We start from the raw sequence: 20,348 nt of genomic DNA, 5'->3' as shown, positions 1-20,348 counted from the left end.
TGAATGTGACATCTATGCAGTCTCAACCTTCAAAAATAGTCGTTGCAATACTAAGAATACAGTTTTAATTTCACTTTTGTTTCAGTTGTTTGCATTGTAAAACCAAAATCAGAAGAAAAATAAAATTCATTAATTCATTCTCTTACAATCCTCCCTGTTTATTGGTTTAAATGACACACAATACACAGGTTCAATAGGCACTTTATTATACATATAAAATAATCTTTGGCATAATGTGGGCAAGTCCTGTCACAGCACACTGCACCAGCCAAGCTCTGAATTGTTTGTTCTATAGGAATGACTCAGGAAGAGAGACTTGTGGGAGTTTGTAGGGTTGTGAAGTGTGTCCGACACCTGTATGTGGAGCCGCAAGTGGCTGATACGAGATATATAGGGACACTGATGACCGAAACTCGACAAGTCTGATCCTGAAGATGCCATGATAACAAACATCAGCTGATACTCCATACATGCACCTTAGGAAGCGGGTATGAAGTATATATGGGCATAAAGTACTGACACAAATTTGGGGTTTAAAAGCAAAGTTGTGAATGCCTGAAACTTGGCAATGGCCCTTTGTTCCATAGGAATACCTCAGGAAGAGAGACTCGGGGGAGTTTGTAGGGTTGTGCAGACTGTCCGACTTCTGTATGTGGAGCCGCAAGCAATTGATACGAGGTATATGGGGACAAATAACTGAAACTCGATAAGTCTGATCCCGAGGATTGCTGTGGTAACAAACATCAGCCGATACTGTATACATGCACCACGGAAAACATGTATGAAGTATATATAGCCTAAAGTATTTTCAAGTACTGACAAACTGGGGATCAATCAAGTTATGAATGCATGAACTTGGGCAATAAGCCCAAGAACAGAACTGGAACAGTATACTATACAGGTAATGCCCCAAAATGAATGACATGGTGGAAGGAGGGGAGGCGCGTGGTTCTTTCCGCAGATAATTTTAAGTTAAATGCAGCGTTGACACTGAAAAGTACACATCTCCAGAGGCATCCCAGTTGCTGACTGAATGCCTCATACAACAGACAATGTTTCTTCATGTGCTTCAGCTTGGTCGTCTGATTGGTTCTACATGAAAATATCTAAATTTAGTTATTAGCTTATTAACATAACTGGCTGCACTAACCTCATGTCTGGCAGAGTAACCATAGTATACAAAGAGGGGCCCAACAAGGGGCCAGAGAATGATACACTATGTTTTACTCAAACTGTATTTAATCAATTAAATTACAACAAATCAAACCTTGAGATAAAATTATGTTGTATACAGCGAAACATGATGTAAAACCATTTTATTAAATAAAGGAATACCTAACAGAAAGTTCTCCCTATCTTTCCCAGACACATACACAAACACACACATATGCACACTCTTTATACATTCTCTAAAAACCTGGATTAAGTCAAGTTAATCATCATATCTCAATATTTTAACGATATGATAAAAAAATAAATCTTTAATTAACAGTGCATTAATGCAAATAAATAAAATGCAAAAACTATTTGGTTAACTATTAATATTAGAAGAAGAAAAAACTTGTCTCTTTTGTTTTTTACTGTTTGAAATGACAGCCTATATTTTATTCATCCTAATTGAGATTTTACCTTACAACAACTTAGAAATTTTCGATAATGGTTAATAAAAAGAACAAATGTAAAATCAGCCATAAATATTGTGGATTTTATACCACTTACTAAGAAGTGTACAAAACATTTTTTACAGACTTATTTATCTATAATATTTGCAAGAAATACTGACAGTATCTTATGTTGAATAAATGGAGGACGATAATTTGAACATGGATTGGTACATACGTTTTCGATGTGATTAACTCCAACTAAAGATGGAAGCCATTACAAATGTCCACTGTTTTTAGACAGATTTGCCTCACCATCATCCCCAGACCAACATTCAGCATTTGAAATATTTGTCATCGTCAATAATTTGCCACTGAAGAGTATTTCATGGGAAGACCAACAATTATGATTAATAGAATCATGCAGGAAGATAAGCTGAACTTGCCTTCGAGCATATGGGTTTGGTATTTTAAGCAATTTTGCCAATTTCAGAGAGATTTATAATTTGCATACAGACATGGGTGCCTTTGGGGGTTTCTTCTGCCTTCATACTTCCTCCTTGTAGACAGCTGCAGGCATGGAAGCCAATTGACTGAAGGATTGCTGAGCATTACTTTATTTTATATGGAAATTCAGAGTACCAACTTCAACAGTAATATAAATTAACTTGATAGTCTGCACTGCTCTGGCAAAGAAACAAAATAATTGTGATGCAACAAAAGGTCATTTTTTTGATACTACTGGAGCAAACAACGATATCATTGAAATGTCTCACAATTTTCTGAACAAAGCAGATGCAATAAATTGATAAATAAGTGAAAATAGCATCCACTTTCTGTATCACTGTTCTCGAGGCATAGAAATGGGGAAAAAAATCATTACAATTCTGTTTTGAATAACATTCAAATACCCCAAAGTATGCACATTTTTTCTCCATTTGATTTAATATAAATCTGTTCACTTAAAGTAAAAGGTGGTCGCAAAGTCCCTAGAGCTCGGATAATTCCAGAAGCTGAACAAACAAAAATGATCTCCAATCATGAAGTTCTTGAAAACCATGGTGAAATCAAGAATAAATAATTAGGATAGAGGGTATACTAAAACTGTGATTGACCTGCCTTTGGGCCAACACCATCCAAGGACTCTTGCTAAATTACTTTCTCATCATGTGAGTAGCCTCCATAGAGAAGACAGATTTATTGCATGTATTTTATGTTTGATACTGCATATATGTATTTTTTAATAATCTGTGTTTTTATCTACATTTTAAGAAAGGTTATCATGTCCAAACTCGAACAACTGGGACACCTGTTGATGCTGTTTAGAATTTTCTAATATTGTTTACATGAATATGATGTAGGTTTGTTGGTCGAAGAGAGTGAGGAGAGATATTTAATGTGCATAGCTGTTTTATATAGATTATCTCAGAATGTACAAAGTAGAACATCATTTCTGGTTTTGTGTTATGTGTGAACTTTAAATAAATAGTGTATTGCTGTAAATGTTTTTTTTCAGAGTTAGATCCAAGGACCACAAGAAGAGAGCCATCCGCAGAATCCCTCTGTCCCTTGGTCCTGGTGTTAATTTGAGTGTTGGAGTGTGAGTAACTTCTTGATAAATATATATGATTATGTAAAGTGAACATCAATGTGATCATGTTGATTCCTTTATTGATCTTAAATAAAATACAAATTGTTGTTCAAACATTAAGAACTAATGTAGTTTTACTAAAGTCATTCTGTTCCTGATTGTTGACTTATCTGCACCTCTTTTATCAACCAGAACTTCCAGACAAAAATTATAGATCCTTACTGTTGCTGCTGGGCCCAAAACTGGTACAAGAAAAGTCATGTCTAATCTTCACCAGTGGGGCAGGGTAGTAAAAACAAAATCCATTACACAGCTCTTAAATTGTAAATAGATAGCACATGACATTTCATCCGGTTTACACTGGTTCACACCTCTTGGTTGGCCTCATCTAAAAAGTCCACATACTTAAATACTGATTTTGTCAGATATATTTCCTGGGAGAATTATGTAATAATCTTAGAAGGAATATTGATCAACAAAAAAACCCAGAATAAATGCCATCTAAAGTTATCTATAATAAAATTCTCAACAAGGATATCTTATAATGATAAAATAATTGGTACTGTGTACCACACAGTCTGTAAGATTTGTACTTTACATACTGTACTGTTTGCTAACATAGTTTGCTCACAATTATCTTTTCAATACTAAAATGTATATAGTTGTACAGTAGAATTCATATACTTTTTTTCATCAGAATAGGCATTAAAAGTTTGATAAGAAAAATTACAGGAGACAGAAAACATGAAGAAAAATCGTGCACAAATTAGTACCATTTTCTGCAAATCTTAATGGGTTGGACTGATATCTTGTAATAGAGTAACCTGTAAAATCAGTTTAAAAGTCTCCAGTGATGGAAGGGTACCAGTCTTTCCCACAATGGCTTGCAGAAAATGGTGTTGCAACTTGGTAAAATTAACATGTAAGGGCTGAATGTTGTTTTTGGAGTCAGAATTTCAAGTAAAATTATTGCTTGCAAAGTGTTGCACTTTGTTTGAATATTGTCTCGTCTTGCTTAAGGCCATCGGTGCTTGTCTTTTGGCCCTGTTCCAAGCCTTAAAATTAGAAATGTTTATTCACTAGCCTACAGGATCGCTAAAATATTTTTTTTTACTGCAGATGCCACTTCAATTTCTTTTTCAGGTTTTTTTTTTGTTAACATTAACTCCAAACAATAACAACTGTATTTATCAACCGTGAAAAGTCCTGGAATTTCGCAAATATTGATGAAAGTCGGGAAAAACCCGGGAATTTTCCGCCACCAATTGACACCCAAAACAATCACGTAATTGAGTCATAACTAAACTGATTGTGAGTTAAATTTATCAGGTTCTAACCAGAATATTCGGAGGGTGCAGAATGGATTATTTGGTTGCTTGCAGTAAACATATATGCTGAGTCAATCCAAATGACCAGTGGATTAGATTCGTCTAGTAGACTTTTATTTTCAAAGTCAGCTCGATTTCTGTATATTTCCTTTCATTGAAGTTATAAAAACAAATCTAGCATCAAAAAAGCCAACATGATTTTGACAAAGTGTAGCTGCTTACCGGATGGCCTAGCAAACTTTAAACATTTCTAGATCGAGTTCTACCTGCATGAAATCTATATGAAAATTATTTATTTTCTCAGAAATTGTGAGTATTAAAATCTTTATGTCTTTAATCGGCTGAAAGACGATAAAACTAATGCATTGGTGAAATGTGACCTGGTGCTTGCGATTTGCATTGCTAGTCGCATGAGTACTGTACACAAATCTAATAACCCACCTTTTCAAATGTTGTAGAGGAAAAAAAACTATTAAATGAAAGTCGCATACTGGTTGTAATAAGAATACAAAAAGAAATAACACAAAATTCTCCATATTTATATATTCCAAGAAGAACTTTTGGAGTGTTGTTTTATCACGTGACTACCACGTTGACATGTGGTCTCTGCTTGATAAATCAGACTGGTCAGATTGCTCGTATTTACAAAAAGTATCTGACTTTCATTTAATATAATTCAATTTCTGTACAACAATATTATAAAGGAGTTTGTTGTTGATATCACGTGACTATTGGACTTCAATGTCCTCATTTAAGATTTGTGAAGTCATGTGAGTAGTAATGCAAATGGTGTGTACTGGGTCAGGTTTCATCTATGCCATAGTTTTGTCTTGTTTGACTACGGATTAACAACATAAGGATTATAATACTTGCCATTTCTGAGAAAATAAATAATTTTCTATCGATTTTGTGCAGGCATGAGTCGGTATAACAAAAGTTCAAATTTTCTAGGCCCATAGGTAAGCGACTACCATATGTCGCTAACGCAAGGTGGCGGCAAATTCCAAAAAATAAGAATTTCGATATGCAGTTGATTGACCCCACAGCACCCCAACCTAAATGCCCAAATATGAAAAATCAGGTTAGAATATTCAGAGGAAACTGATTAAAAAACGGACTTCTAATCATTTTAAGCCAAATTTGTAGTCCAAATTGTTGAATCTCAGAGATGAAATGAGAAATTGTCATCCCTTGTATTACCACCATGTTGGCCAGTTCTGCGCATTGGGTAATTCTGAGCAATGATACATCATTTCTGTAAACATTGGATCATGTGTTATTTGTAGCCATAAGTTCATTTTGTATCAAGAAGAAAGATACTTTAATTAGGAAACGTGATACTCATAGTGTACAAAAATATCTCACATTTCAACTCGAAATGCGTATGAAAATATGATTTCTAAATGTCAATATGAAGACCCACTCCATGACCTTCTTGAATCTGTAACCCTGAAAATCCTATTTACTATGTATCTGTTAGAATCATACAAATAAATACATTTTATAAAAGATGGAAATGTATACCTTAAAAAAATAATATATCTTAATCAAAGTTTTCAGTTTTGCAAGAAGTTGTCCCACATGTACAAAATCATCTGCTACCCAACATGTCAGCTTGCCAGTAGAATGGGATTCTCACAAAATTTCCTGGCCTATCGTCTGTTTCTAAATTCTTTAGTAATTTTTCCCCATAAACAAGACGTTATAAATACATTGCACCCTATTCATTGTTGTTTCTCTTCCACATAATAGCTTACTTTTATAGTATTATAAAATCTTGAATTTTATTAATTTTTTTACAAGATCGGTTTACTTGGCTCAATATTGCTTTCCATTTATTGGCATTGTTACTTTGAATTTTGTAAAACTAGCTATAAACCTGATCAAATTACTCAACTGAACTGTGGACAGAAACAGTCCAAAGTAATGTGTTTCATTTCTATAGCCCGCTGGATAAACGTTACATCTTTTCAAAGCTGTGCGCAGAATTGGCTGACATATCGCGAGTCATGAAAACACGGTGGTGGTATCCTGTATGTCCAAAATTAATATTATTTTGAACTGAATATTGTGGTGACAATTGCCTCTTTTCAAATGGTAAGCATTGCAGTATTTTATTTTCATCAATCGGTCGAATTCGGTATGCATTTTGCTTCAGTATTAGAGACGGAAACCTTAGGTGCGCAGAAATGTCTGACAGCATTGTATATATGTATATATAAAAAACGATATGAGCTCCTGTATCAGTACATGTTTAGGGACTGGTTTAAGGAATTACAAGAAGACAAGTTGGTTTTACAGAAAATTCAGTCCTTGTTTATACAACAGTATATAATTTTGAAGGTCTTTTGTCAAAATTTAAATCAGCCCTTTTGAAATGTTTTTTAAATGATGGATTTTTAACCAGATCATCTTAAGGAGATTAGGTTGTTTGAAAAATTATGTTTGGGATTTTATTGGCACAGATAAATTCAGGGTTAAACTCTTTTCGTTACAAGGCAAGATTCTAATTAATTGCATTTATTTTTTTTATACTGTAATAGGAAATGTTACTTTCTATGAGATGCATATATGTATTGCTATAGAATTATTTAGAATTAAAGGTTTGAAAAAAAAACAACATAATTTATGTTTATTATGTTGTTCTCACTTAGCAACATAATGGCAGCAAAATAAAGTTAGAATTTGTATTCTGTACATTGAAATGACTTCACATGCCAATTTATAGGAATATAATCAGACTTGTTTCGTGTGATACATTTTGTGGTTTTGTACATGTTCATCTTCTCTGACTTCAGTGCTTTTGGAGAGTCTTGAAAGAGAAACATCTTTAGATTTAGAAAATGCATGTTTTATAATCTAAAATGTTCTTTAATTCCATTCAGTAATGGTCACATGTGAACCTTGAAAAAAGTAATTTGAACCTGGAAAAACCCTGGAAGTGACCTGGAAATTTATCTTTAGAAAAGCGTGGGAACCATGTTTATACATTTTTTATATATAATAAAAATAAGCTAACAACAATGTGCAGTGGCTTGCTATTGACATTTTTTAAATGAACATTCAGATATTTTTAACATTTTTATCTATGATAAGAAAACCATGTGCAAAGACAGTTTTTTTTCTCCAAGAATACAACACATTTTGCCAGATTAGCAAATAAAACTTGTTTACTTTGGTAATGATAAATTGTTGTAATTTAAAAGTGAGTGGTTGAAATAGTGAAAAGGTTTATAAAATTTGTAGAACCATTCTATGGTCATGTTTTTTCCAAATTAGAGTTAAAACAAAATACATTACAATGGAGTTCTGCTATTTATGATGTTAGTCAATACCAAAATGAAAAAATTGTCAAAGGGAAAACAAAGAATACAAACATGGGTATCTAAAGATCTTTATTCTTTACTTAAACATATCCTATACCATCTCAAAATTAAGACAATTTCATATTTAAATTTGCTTCATAACTGCAGATCAAGACAGAAACCAAGTTGGCAAGTTACCTCAGAAAAATTAGTAAAAAGGTTCCTTTGGGGCATACTTTACCATAATTCTACTAAAGCCTCTTTAGCAACACTGGGTTTCCTAGCAACCTGGTGGAATACTTATTTTAACATTTTCAAGACAGTGACTTAGCACATTCTGATCAGACTTGGTGGGTGAGTGATCCAGGTCCATATGGACCTTGTTTTCTTATATTTTCCCATTTTTATTAATTCTTGGTATCTTTATCCATTCTATCCTTTTTGCATGTTCATTTAGGTACACACTGGTACGACCCTGCCCCAAACCTTATCCAGTGAAGCTGAGCAAGAAAGACAATGAAGGATTGAAGAGTCACACCAAAACATACCTTAAGGTCTGTATCGTATTATTTTGGAGCTCAGAAACACATTGATGAGAAAAAATTCAATTGCATTTTTAAATGGGCACCAGTTTTCATAAATATATTTTTTTGTTCATTTGGGAACTGGACTGTAAGGACAAGTACTATGATGTATTGATGTGTATGCAACATATACCATATAATTGCAAAACTACTGGTATCTTAGGAACCGAAGTCATACTGGAGACTTATGAGAACCTCAGCAGACAGATTTATGTATGTGCTTTATGTATATGCTATCAAAAGGGATCAAAAGCTAGTGATGTCTCTATACCAAGCCTGTGGCAGAGTTAGTGTTCCTTTCCAATGAAGATTTCATTCATGACAAAAGGCACAGTAATCTCAAGCAAGTAGCAGTGAGCCATGCACCAGTCATTCTGCTCAAATGCTTGCCAGAGTTGGGCAGTTTCAACTGCATAACAAGGTTTAACATGTGCTAGGTTTCTGACATTTGAAAAAAAAAGTTAAAGCATGTATATATATTTGGAAAAGTTCTAGTTCCAAATTTAAACATTGTTTTATAATTTTATGTGCAAATAAAGTCATTGTTCATAAAATATAGATTCCCCTCCAGTTTATTTTATTTATTGTGTGGCTAATCATATATTTGCTCTATATATAATCAATTGTAACTGCACTGACCTTATTTTTGTTCATTCACCTGTTGGATTTTAATATCCAGAATCTAAATATTCTTCAGCTCAATTCCAGTTTTGTTTTTACCTTTACTGTTAATAATCAATCTCAAATGCCACTATTGTGTTATATCTGAATTTATGTTATAATGGAGCATGCTATGGTTTGGTTATATCCGAATTCATGTTATAGTGGAGCATGCTATAGTTCGGTTATATCCGAATTCATGTTATAATGGAGCATGCTGTAGTTGGATCACTCTGTATATTGGTTTTACTTAAGATGATATCAAACTTGCTGTTCTTTTGAGTCCTGAATTACAGTTATGTGTAATTTAGGTTGCTATAGATACAATTTATATGCATTTCATTCTGCGTTGTTGAGATTGTCATTTCCCTTCTTGTTGGCATACTTTTCAGAGGATCAGGAAAGTAACTTTGGGATTGGTGTAAAGGATAACCTACAAGAAACTCCTTTGCAATATAGCAACTTTTGTTTTTCTTCTTGATTTTAGTTTCCTGGCTTATCCAAGGGAATGATTTAATATTGGTTATTCAGATACAAGATAAAACAATGTAATTCAAATATTCTTTTTGAGCAATAATGTACATGCATGTGCTCATTATCAGCAGAAGAATAATATTTCAAGGGAATCATTTTGTAAAAAAATTAACAGGCAGACATGAATGGCTTTCACATTTGATATGTTTCAAGTCAGGTTTCATGATTTTCAATGAAGTCAGAAATGAGTCTTGGGCTTCTGGAATGGTTAATATGCATAAAAAGTAATATAAAAATGTTAAATCCCTATAATTCAAAAACTGTACAGTAAGTTAATAAATGTCTTTTAGACTTAATTAAATTATGTTAAAATGTTTGGGAAAGTAGACATTGTCAATTTCAGTGAACAGTCCTGCTCTTTTGCATTCATAAAATGTTCCATTTGTTGAGTTTTCAGTCCTTAAAATTATTTTTATGTATTCTGTGAGTACTTCTTACCATATTGGACTTTCCATGATATAAAGTTTGCTTTGCAATATTCACTCCCAAAATACGTCATCTTTCTGAAATTCTTTTAATTTACATATTTCATGTTGGAAATTTTAGAAATTATCACAGAAATTTTAACAAACAGAGCAGTAATGCCTGTTTTTGTCTCTTGGACTTAGTACACAGCCAGTGTGGTGGCACTCTACATTTTCATATTTGCACAGGGTTAGATTTTTAAAGAAAAATAATTTCCACTGTTTTCTTAACTGGTTATAGTGGCTGTTTAAAAAAGACCTTGTATGTCTTGGGTATTGTTCCAAGAACTTTTAATTCCGTTTATTTTGGTGTATGATTGATGTGTTTAATTGGGTTATAGAGTATATAGCTTGGCCTTACTTAAGATGTGCAATTTAAAAAGAACTGCTAGCTCCGCATGGTCATTTTCACTTACTGAACTTTACAAATAAATTTTACAAAAAAAAAGAGCTGATAACTTATTTTATAATTGATATATTTGGTAATTCATTCATTACAATTTCAGAAGCTGGTATTATCTAGTCTTGTAAAATTTGTTACCCAGTTGTAATAGCTGCTAAAGATAGTTTACTTTAGACTAATTCAGGCTGAATTTTTAGCACAAGGGAGCAGTCATTTTAGTTTGCTGTGTGTTTAGATCATGTTCATTTTCCACAGGTACAATATCCGAAGAAATTTCAGCCACAATACATGAAAATAACATAGAGTATTAACAAGATTCTCTCACCTTCACCTTACACCCGCCACTTTCTCAGAAGTTCATAATATCTGTAGAGCGCCCCCTGGAAGTGGTGGTTTATGCTTTTATTATCATTGGTGACGGGTGCATGTAAAGGGATATAATTTCAAGATGCACTTACTGATCTGTGCTATTGTCATCAACCAGAAAAGATTGTATTACCAGCCATCTGTCATTCAGTGTTCTACTGTCCATTTATTAGTACAAATGTGTTCTCACTATAGCTCCTAAACAACTTGAAAGATTGCCATAAAACATTACAGACACATTCATCCTCAGGTTTAGTTGGTCCAAAATTAAAACTGCTGCTCAGACCACCACTGCATTAGCCATTTTAAAAATCTTTTCACCACTCCTCCTAAATGGATGGTCATATCAACATGGAGTATTTACCAAAAGACTTATTATGATGTCTAGTTGGTCATAAATGAAAATGGTTCCAATGGGATATCCAGTATGGCCACCACAGTTGCCTTCTTGAAAGTCTTGTTATCACTACTCCTGAGCTGCTCCGGTGGCCTAGTGGTTAGAGCATCCACCTCAGATGCAGGAGGTCATGGTTCGATCCCCAGCCAAGTCATACCAGAGACTTACAGAAATGGTACTAACAGCTGCCTCGCTTGGTGCTCAGCATTAAGAGGTTAGTGTTAGGACTGGTCGGCCTGGTGTAAGGATAATGTGACTGGGTAGGGACATCATGCTACATGTCTGCGGCATGATGCCCCAGTGCTAGACATCACTTTAAACTGTCACACTGCAGACATCGTAGCAATATGACTATAATTTTTTAAAAGCTACGTTAAAAGTCCAAATCACACACACACACACACACACACACACACACACACACACACTATGGATGGTCATACCAAGAGTTGAAGATGGCACACACACACACACACACACACACACACACACACACACACACACTATGGATGGTCATACCAAGAGTTGAAGATGGCATTTTCACTAAAAGACTTTTTTAAAGTTCGTCATGGATTTTTCACCAGATGACTTCTTATGATGAATTGTTGGTCCTAAATGAAAATGGTGCCAATCTGATATCCAATATGGCCATCACAGAAGCCATTTTGAAAACTTTGTTATTGCTAATTCCCCTCACCAGAAAGTTATATCAACATTGGTGTTTGCTGGAAGATTTCTTACAATGTCTAGATGGTCATAAATAAAAATTGTCTCGGTGTGAAATGTTACCTCTGCTCCTTCTAGACGAAAAGTCATATCAACAATGGGTTTTCACCAGAAGACTTCTTACGATGTCTACTTGGTACTAAATGAGAAGTTATATTGACAAGGTACTTTGACCAGAAGACTAATTATGATAGCTAGTTGATAATCTGACTTAAAATATCGCTGCCACAAGGAACATATTGAAAGTCTTGTCACTAGTTCTTATGTATGAATGGTGGTATCTAAATGGGTTTTCACCAAAAGTCTTTAATGCTGTCTAGTTATGTCCTAAATGAAAACGCTATATCCAATATGGCAGCTAATGTGACTAATTTAAAATCTTTTCACTGAAGAAAATCAGAGATAATTGCAACAAATGGCAATTAAAAAGAAAAAATGGTCTTGAATTCCTGGAAATTCTTTTCAGACAACAGAGTAGCAGCCTCTTTTAGGAACTCTTGTTTCTATTTTAACAGTATTAGCAGTGGCATTAATGATTTTAGTTTAGTTGGCATTTCTTGGAGAAACATTAATGTGTAGTCATGTAGAAGTACAGTTGGTATGTGACTATATTTTAATCTAATGCTTCAGTTGATTTATGTCAAACTCCTAGAGATTAAGAGGAGTCATCCTTGCAGTAGTTTCTTTTTCTCAGTATTTGATATTTAGTGTGTGTGTGTGTGAAATTGAAACTGTCCTTCGTCTGTATAGGATACAGGGGAGGTTATGATGCCTCAGGATTTGAAGAAGGCCCAGACGTATGGAGGAAAAAGGATATGCTTTGAGAATGATGAAGTTACTGAAATTAAAAGGTTTGAAGAGCCAGGTAATGAAAACATTGATCTTGTCATAAACAGGCTTAGGTCAGCCCAGTTATATTATGTTTACTTTGTATGTCTGCAGACTTTAGTTCAGTCCCTGTTTCCAGCACAGTCATATCATGCAGCGACATTAATTTGTGATGGTTTATTCAGTTCCTTCACCCAGTAGGTCCATCTATAAAAGCTACATCTCCGCTCTCAAGTGTATTGTTCAAGTGTGGTGGACTTTTGCTACAAGAGAAAGTATTTGATAAAAGTTTGTTCTTCCAACTATCATGCAAACATGTAGATCCCTACCAGTCTTGTATAATTACTGTTTTATAGATAATTAATTAAAATTGCAATTACTATTAAAAAAAGTTTAGTAGTGGATAACTCTGTCACACAGTTATAATCATTTACAATTACTTTTTTTATCTGGGTAATTAGAGTACATTACATTTCTTCTGTTCGGTTTGGCACAACTCACAGTTTTCATTGGTTAATTCACGTTTTTCACAGAACAGTATTCTTCTCACTAAGTGTTTCTATGTAACGTGCAACACAATATTGTGGAAAATTTCAAATATTTTAAAACAGCTTACTTTTTGGTCCTCCTTTTTGTTTTATCTTTCTTCTAATCATGCTGTTATGTTGTTAGTTGCTAATTTTAACTATGACAAATAATAATTGTAATTTGAAAGTAATTATAACTTTGCATTACTTTTCCAGAATTTGTAATTATTTACAATTATGCCACACCAATATTTCCATTTGGCCAACTGTCCTTGTTTTTTTGGTGTTGACCCTAGCACTTTTCTCCCCCTGTGGGTAATAAAAATATTTAAAAAATAAATGAATTAAAAAAATCCAAAATTGAATTATGCATCTAATTGAGCCAATTTAGCCCAGTACTGGAAGCGCTTAGTACATTATATATACTAATCATTATTATATATATATATGATTTTTTTAAATTATAAATATAATAAACAAATTCCCAAAAATTGATTTGTACATCTAATTGAGCAGGTTGTGCCCATTACTTAAAGTACTTAGTACATTATATATACTTATCATTATATATAATATATATAATGTTTAATATACAAAAACAACTACCTACCCTAATTTTAAAACCAGTGCAATAGGAAACGTATATTTGGGGCCTTTCTGATTACTTTTTTGGTGCAGGAATTGAAGACAAGTACAGTTTTATATTTCAAGTCATCAATTGCTTAATTGATAACTTTAATAGTTCATTACTATACAGCACTGATCCCAACCTATTTCAGGCTGTACCAAGATGAGTTGACATTATGTCTCATGATTTGCAGTAGGTGAACAGCAGGTTTTTCATGCTAGAATTATAAATAAGTCTTGATAGGGTTTTGACACCTGTCATAAAATTGATTTATATTGTAAATTTAAAATGGGCTGATGAAATTATTTTTAATTGAACCTTAGACGTTAAGTTAAAAATCTGTGTTATCATTTACATGGCTTTTGAACAAAGCTGATAACTGGTGATATTTTACAATATGCCACCAGCCAATCCAGATTTCTGAGAAAGTTTGTTGTAAAAAGTTTCATAATTCATCGCCGTATTCTGCTGAAAATAATTTGTGCAGTTATGATTAGCATCATCTGTTCAATACAGATCTAAGTTTAGAAGATGGTTTTTTTTTTTTACAATTCAGCAGCACTGAGAGCACCTGCCAACACAGTTCAGCCAATGTCAGAAAGCACCATAAAAGTTCATTCTAATTCCTTTCATATTCAGTCACAATCGGAGTTGTGATCATGTGCTAATAACAAAGCAGTGAATGCTTGACTTTAATCCCAATAAAATTCACACAATTCTATCATTTATTCAGCATGGAAAGGATGGTATGAAACAGAATTTATAAATTGTGCAATACAGGGAGGATGGTATGAAATAAATGTAATAAGATAGGCTAATCTATACTTCCTGATACAGTGTACAGTACATGTGACATATCAAACATTTTGCTTACATTTTGACCCAAATACACTCAGATACAAGCATTTGATCAGCATAAAATACAAGTATGCAACACGCATGTTGTGACATATACAGCAGTTATAGAATTTGAATCTACTTTCAACAATTCTCTTCGAAACAAATCTAACTTATTTATAATTTGTAACAGTTTCAGCACATATAAGAGAATAAAATTGGCACTTGATTGCAAGTGTGACTCTAATACTTCACTCTGCAGTGAATGACATTTTTAACTAAAAAATTGTGTTTTTAATCTCCTTAGCCTTTATAGAAGTTGTATTTTTTGTATCTAAATTTACGTGTTTAAACTGTTTGATTTTCAGTTCTTAAATGTAAGTTGATCTGCAACAGTGTATCATGCTCAGCGTACATGGCATGTACATCAGGGAATTCTGCTAAGATAAATATAGTAGAAGAGTTCTGATTGGTTACCTTAGAATTGAATTACTTAGTATGATATTATCATGGCCACACTGTGGATACAGAGATTATCAAGTTACTACATATTGAATATAATTTTGTTAGTCATGACTAATCATGTGGTGATTCACTTCAGGCACTGAGTCTCCACTGAAGGGAATTTTAACAGAAAGGTCTACATAAAATAGTTGTAAGCAGGATGTATGATCAACATCAGTCGAGGTATTGGCTGCCAAAATGGCAGATTGGTCAGTATTGGCTAAATGGTATGCTCTTGGTGCATGTAGCATCATGACATGTTTGTTAAAACTAAATATTTGAATCAAATTAAATACTCTTTTTTTGTTAAGCTTTTTTGTTTAGTTCTTATATTCTGTTCCTAATTTTACAGAACAGAGACCTTCAAATCCCTTTTTTGGGGTGGGTGGGTGGATGTTTGGAAGGTCAAACTAAATTTGAGCAAGGAAGTTGAATTGCTGAGTAGGAGGAAATTTTTTCTTCAAAGACAGAATATTACAGAGTAGGTCTGCAATATTTATGTCCCCCATGTCGCATACAAAGTAGGCCTGTGGTATTTATGCCCAAGGCTTTGCCCACATCACATACAAAGTAATCCTGCATTATTTATGTTGAAGGCTTTGTCCACATTGCATACAAAGTATACCTGCAGTATTTATGCCCAGGGCTTTGCCCACATCACAATACAAAGTAGGCCTGCAATATTTTTGGCCACATTGCAATACAGAGCTCTTATTTAGCTGATTCCTCATTTTTGCATATTGCCAATAGTGTTTGATCATGTAACAACTGGTATTTTCCTATGTTTTTTTTCCCATGCTTTTTTTAACACATTTTGTAATATAGATTTTTTTTATATCAAAATATGAGGAGATACTGATTTCTTCTTTAAATACATTAACTTGTCATAATACCTTAGGAGAACTACTACTACCTCACAAATCCAGCCCTCGCAGATAGGACTTTTATCAGAAAACAGCTAAAAGTTATCTGCCCACCTAGGCAGTGGTCGGACAGGGTGATCTCCCCTTGATATAGGGATTGGTGGCAAAAGCCGTGAATATCTTGGTTACTACTTCTGCTCATGCCAGGAAGCACTCTCTCATTACGAGAGACCTCGCAAAAGCCAGAGTCAACATTGATAGAGTTCTCACTTCACAAAGAAAGAGTATACTCTATCTATATTTCCAACTTTTCTTTCTTTCTATGTCAACAGAGTTCTGCCATTACAATTTCACCACACTTTGTTGTCTTCACACATTTAATTGTACTTAGGTACTTGCACATGAAGCCTATGCGACTTTACAGATAAGTTCAGGCTGTACTTTTAATTTATGTTACTGTGCAAGTTCCTGAGACTATATAAACTCTTAATACATGTTTAATTCCACAATGACCTTTACATAATGGGTGAGTTTTAGTGGCCTTATGCCATGCTTCATTGCATTTACCTTACAGGACGTCCTTGAATCTCTCACAGGTAGTATGGTAAATTACTTTGGTTTTTAAATGGACACTTCATAACTTTATTAAAATTGTCTGCTATTTTCCAGATAATGCTATAAGGCATAGCTCTGCACCAGCCTTTTGTTCAATAATAAGAGACAGGTGCAGAGCTATAACAGTTTATACATTCTGCTTTATTTGTCTTACAGATTAGACCTTGGCAAAGCACAGAAATGCACAACTAAGGATAAAGACACTATAAGCATACATGCTGACTTGTCCTCAGTGCTGGAATTTTTGGTGGATAAAGGAGAAAAATCAACAAAGGGCTCTCCAGTTACAAAACACCAGAAATCAACATGATCAGAGACAGCCGTGGCACATATGTCACCACCACAGGACTCCTCATTGTAGACAATACCTTTAAGCTTTGCTCCCTCGGTGTTCCACTCTTCAGCAGTTCATGATAAACAGCAAGTGAATGAACAAAACAAAGTATCCATTTGCACTACCTAGACAAGGACTGGTCAGTCTCTAGAATGGCCCGGGCCTTGAACAGAGCTGCTACCTAGATATGGAATGGTCAGTCTCTAGAATGGCCCGGGTCTTGAACAGAGCTGCTACCTAGACATGGAATGGTCAGTCTCTAGAATGGCCCGGGTCTTGAACATAGCTGCTTATCATACTTCAACCAATGAATACATCACAGCAGCTGCATATTTACAATTGATGTACTCGGTGTCCTCGGTGCATCTGGTACAATGAGATGGCCCTAAGACAGATTTTTCCACCCCTTAACTGCAACAATGATATAGGGTCTTTTCAGGAAACCAACAAAGGAACCAAGGGACACAACTAAAACATAAACCTCTGACCAGTTGTCCTAGTGTAGCTCCTCATGTCAAAAACCATGATTCTCATGAACCAAAGTGGACAAAATGCGGAGAAGTAGCGATTGCTTTTGCCAAAGTTTCTCTGCATGACAACCTCTATCTCTCAAAAAATTATATCATATCCTCGCCGCCTTTCTCACACATCATGATAGGAGGAAGGCTTCAGTTCTTTGCTGCCGATTGGGACACAATTTTCCACAACAATCATTGGACCTTACAAATGGTTTCTGATTACTCAGCATCACGTTCAAAATACCTCTGTCCAGAGTCTCATAAGCTACAAACATTCCAAGAAACCCATTCAGAACTACAGCCTCACTTGGCTCACTTTTCATTCAAGACCTGCTTCTTTATCACATTAGCATCGGCAAGTAGAAACAGCAAAATACTTTACCTATCAGGGGACCAGAATTACATGCAGTACTAACAAAACAGGTCAGTTTCACTTATGATGGTTCCCTATTTCGTCGCCAAGAACAGGCTTCCATCCATATAGAGAGCATGACTTATACTTCAGTAGTAACTGAGATAACCAATTGCTGCCAATCCCCGTGTCAACGGGAGATCACTCTGCAAAACTGCCACATAGATAGGCAGATAACAGCTCTTTTTAGCTAAAAGTTATATCTAGATTGGCTGGATTTGCAGTATTCCCCCTCTTGAACAGCCCCCCTGACCAACGGCCACCTGCTCCTTACGGATTTGGCACCGACGAGTTTGTGTTCAAAAGTACCCCTCACAAAAGACCACCCGGCTAACGCAGTCAGCATATTAGTGCAATAATATAAAATTTACCCCTCACAAGCGGCCATACTTTATTCATGGCGTGTGTTGAGTAATCCGATTTCTGTTTCCCGATGTCAGGTTTTCGTTACTGAAAGAAGTATTAACTAATGTACATGTACCACTAAGGTTAATATAATATCATTTATGCCTCATGAGAAGCCACATTTATTCCATAAATCCGAGAAAGACTCAAATTTTAATCCATACAAAAGGGTAAATACATGTAATCCAGTTAGCCTTACTGCTGTGTTATCATAAGATGTCAGGTTTAGTCACTCTGATGATTATTAAGATTACAATTATTGAACAGTAATAACAGCTGAGAAGTGGCAGTATCGATGTACATACACAAGTCAGCAGGAAAATGGTTTGATAGTCTTTATGACTTCCCTTAGTAAGGTGTTGAGCTTGTTCACTTTGATAATTAGTGGCTATTACTACAGACAATAACTGTAAAAATTACAAATCCTAACAGCCACGAGGTCAGATCTGCGTAATGTTAATGGTACATATCGAAGCCGTTTGGGCTTCTCTCATGTAGTGTAAAGAAATGTATAAAAACAATAGGGTACCAGACTGTGACTAACGAGTCACGTGACAAGATCACTTCCTTTAAAAACACGGCAATTTGTTTAGATGCATAAAAAATTGTTTTATCAGTATTGTAGTTGGCAACATGAATAACTTACTGCAAAAAGATCAACATGTCATCGAGCAAAAGAAAAATTCTCAGTTTAGAAGAGAAAGTGAAAGTAATTCAACTGGCCGAGGGGGTGGGGGTTCGAGGATCCTTGCAGAAAACTATAATGTCAGAAACACTCAGATAAACAATATCATGAAAGATAAGGAAACAATTCTGCAGAAGTAGGAAGGTGAAATGGATGGCGAAAGGAAGATTGTTTGAACCAGGTGATGTTTGTATCCTGATTTGAATTTGAGAAAAAGCAACAATTTTGTTAGTTGAATTGGGATATGACTTTACCGCAAGTAACTGATGGTTGGCCAGATTTCAATTGCAACACAATATTAAGTGTTCTGTCCTTAGTGGAGAATCAGTTGATATTAATAATGAAGTCATCAAAGATTGGAACAAAAGATTAAACGATATATGCAGGGGACATGACTACAAGGATACTTTTAATTGTGATGAGACTGGTTTGTTTTTTAGACTGTTGCCAACAAAGTGACAGATGATGTGATCTGTAACATAATTATAGTTTTAAAACTATATCGGTGGTTATTCATAACATTCTTTTGAAAATGATGAAACAGTTTGTTTTACATTTATTTCACAACATGCATGTGATTTTTTAATGAAAATATTAAATGTTTTAGAATTAAATGTACTTGTGACTTTCTTCATATGTATTTACTATTCGCATTTGTCATCCCCCTCTAGAAAGGCCACCCTCATTATAAGGCCACTTCCCTGCTGCATTAGGGGTGGCCTTATAAGAGGGGGACTAATGGAGTCGTTCTCCTAAAGTATCATGATTGGTTAATTATTTGCTAGAAAAAAAATAATTTCATTCAAGGAACTATGAACATGCTTGCAATTGTTCAGTAATCAGTATCAAAATATTTTCAAACAAATTTTTGCATTTCTCCATCAAGGAAAGACAGTTGGACTTGATACACCAATGATTCAGCTTTTGGAGACAAATCCCGCACACTCACCCCAAACCTACCCACCACCATTGCTCTACAGCACTCTACACACACACCCTTCTGCCACTTTTCTAAATTCTCCTGCAAATTTTTATCTTACTGAAACCTCAGGTTAGTAATCCACACCCTAGACTACTACAGATTTAAAGCCCAAGGAACAGTAATCATTTGGTTAAGGCAGTTTGAGCACTTCCATAATCAAAAATATGTAGGAGGAATTAAAAGATTAGTGTTTGCCAAACACATGAAAATTGATTCTCATAAAATAGATTAATTCTGCTATTTAATTCTTT

At 34.6% G+C, this 20,348-nt stretch overlaps 1 protein-coding gene across 1 annotated transcript in view; it reads left to right on the top strand.

The window, feature by feature from the left end:
• LOC149785682 (DNA repair protein Ku70-like) overlaps positions 1 to 20,348 on the top strand; it is an 87,965-nt gene that overhangs the window by 45,775 nt on the left and 21,842 nt on the right. The window contains exons 11-13 of the mRNA XM_089979519.1: positions 3,118 to 3,201; positions 8,283 to 8,379; positions 12,710 to 12,824. Coding sequence (XP_089835645.1) covers positions 3,118 to 3,201; positions 8,283 to 8,379; positions 12,710 to 12,824 — 296 coding nt within the window. The remainder of the gene's footprint in view (positions 1 to 3,117; positions 3,202 to 8,282; positions 8,380 to 12,709; positions 12,825 to 20,348) is intronic.

Source organism: Sinohyriopsis cumingii, chromosome 13 (assembly GCF_028554795.1).
Source record: "Sinohyriopsis cumingii isolate HCF-2022 chromosome 13, ASM2855479v2, whole genome shotgun sequence".
Classification (NCBI taxonomy): Eukaryota; Metazoa; Mollusca; class Bivalvia; order Unionida; family Unionidae; genus Sinohyriopsis; species Sinohyriopsis cumingii.
Note: the sequence above shows the minus strand (reverse complement) of the source record. Positions and strands in the feature narration are given on the sequence as shown.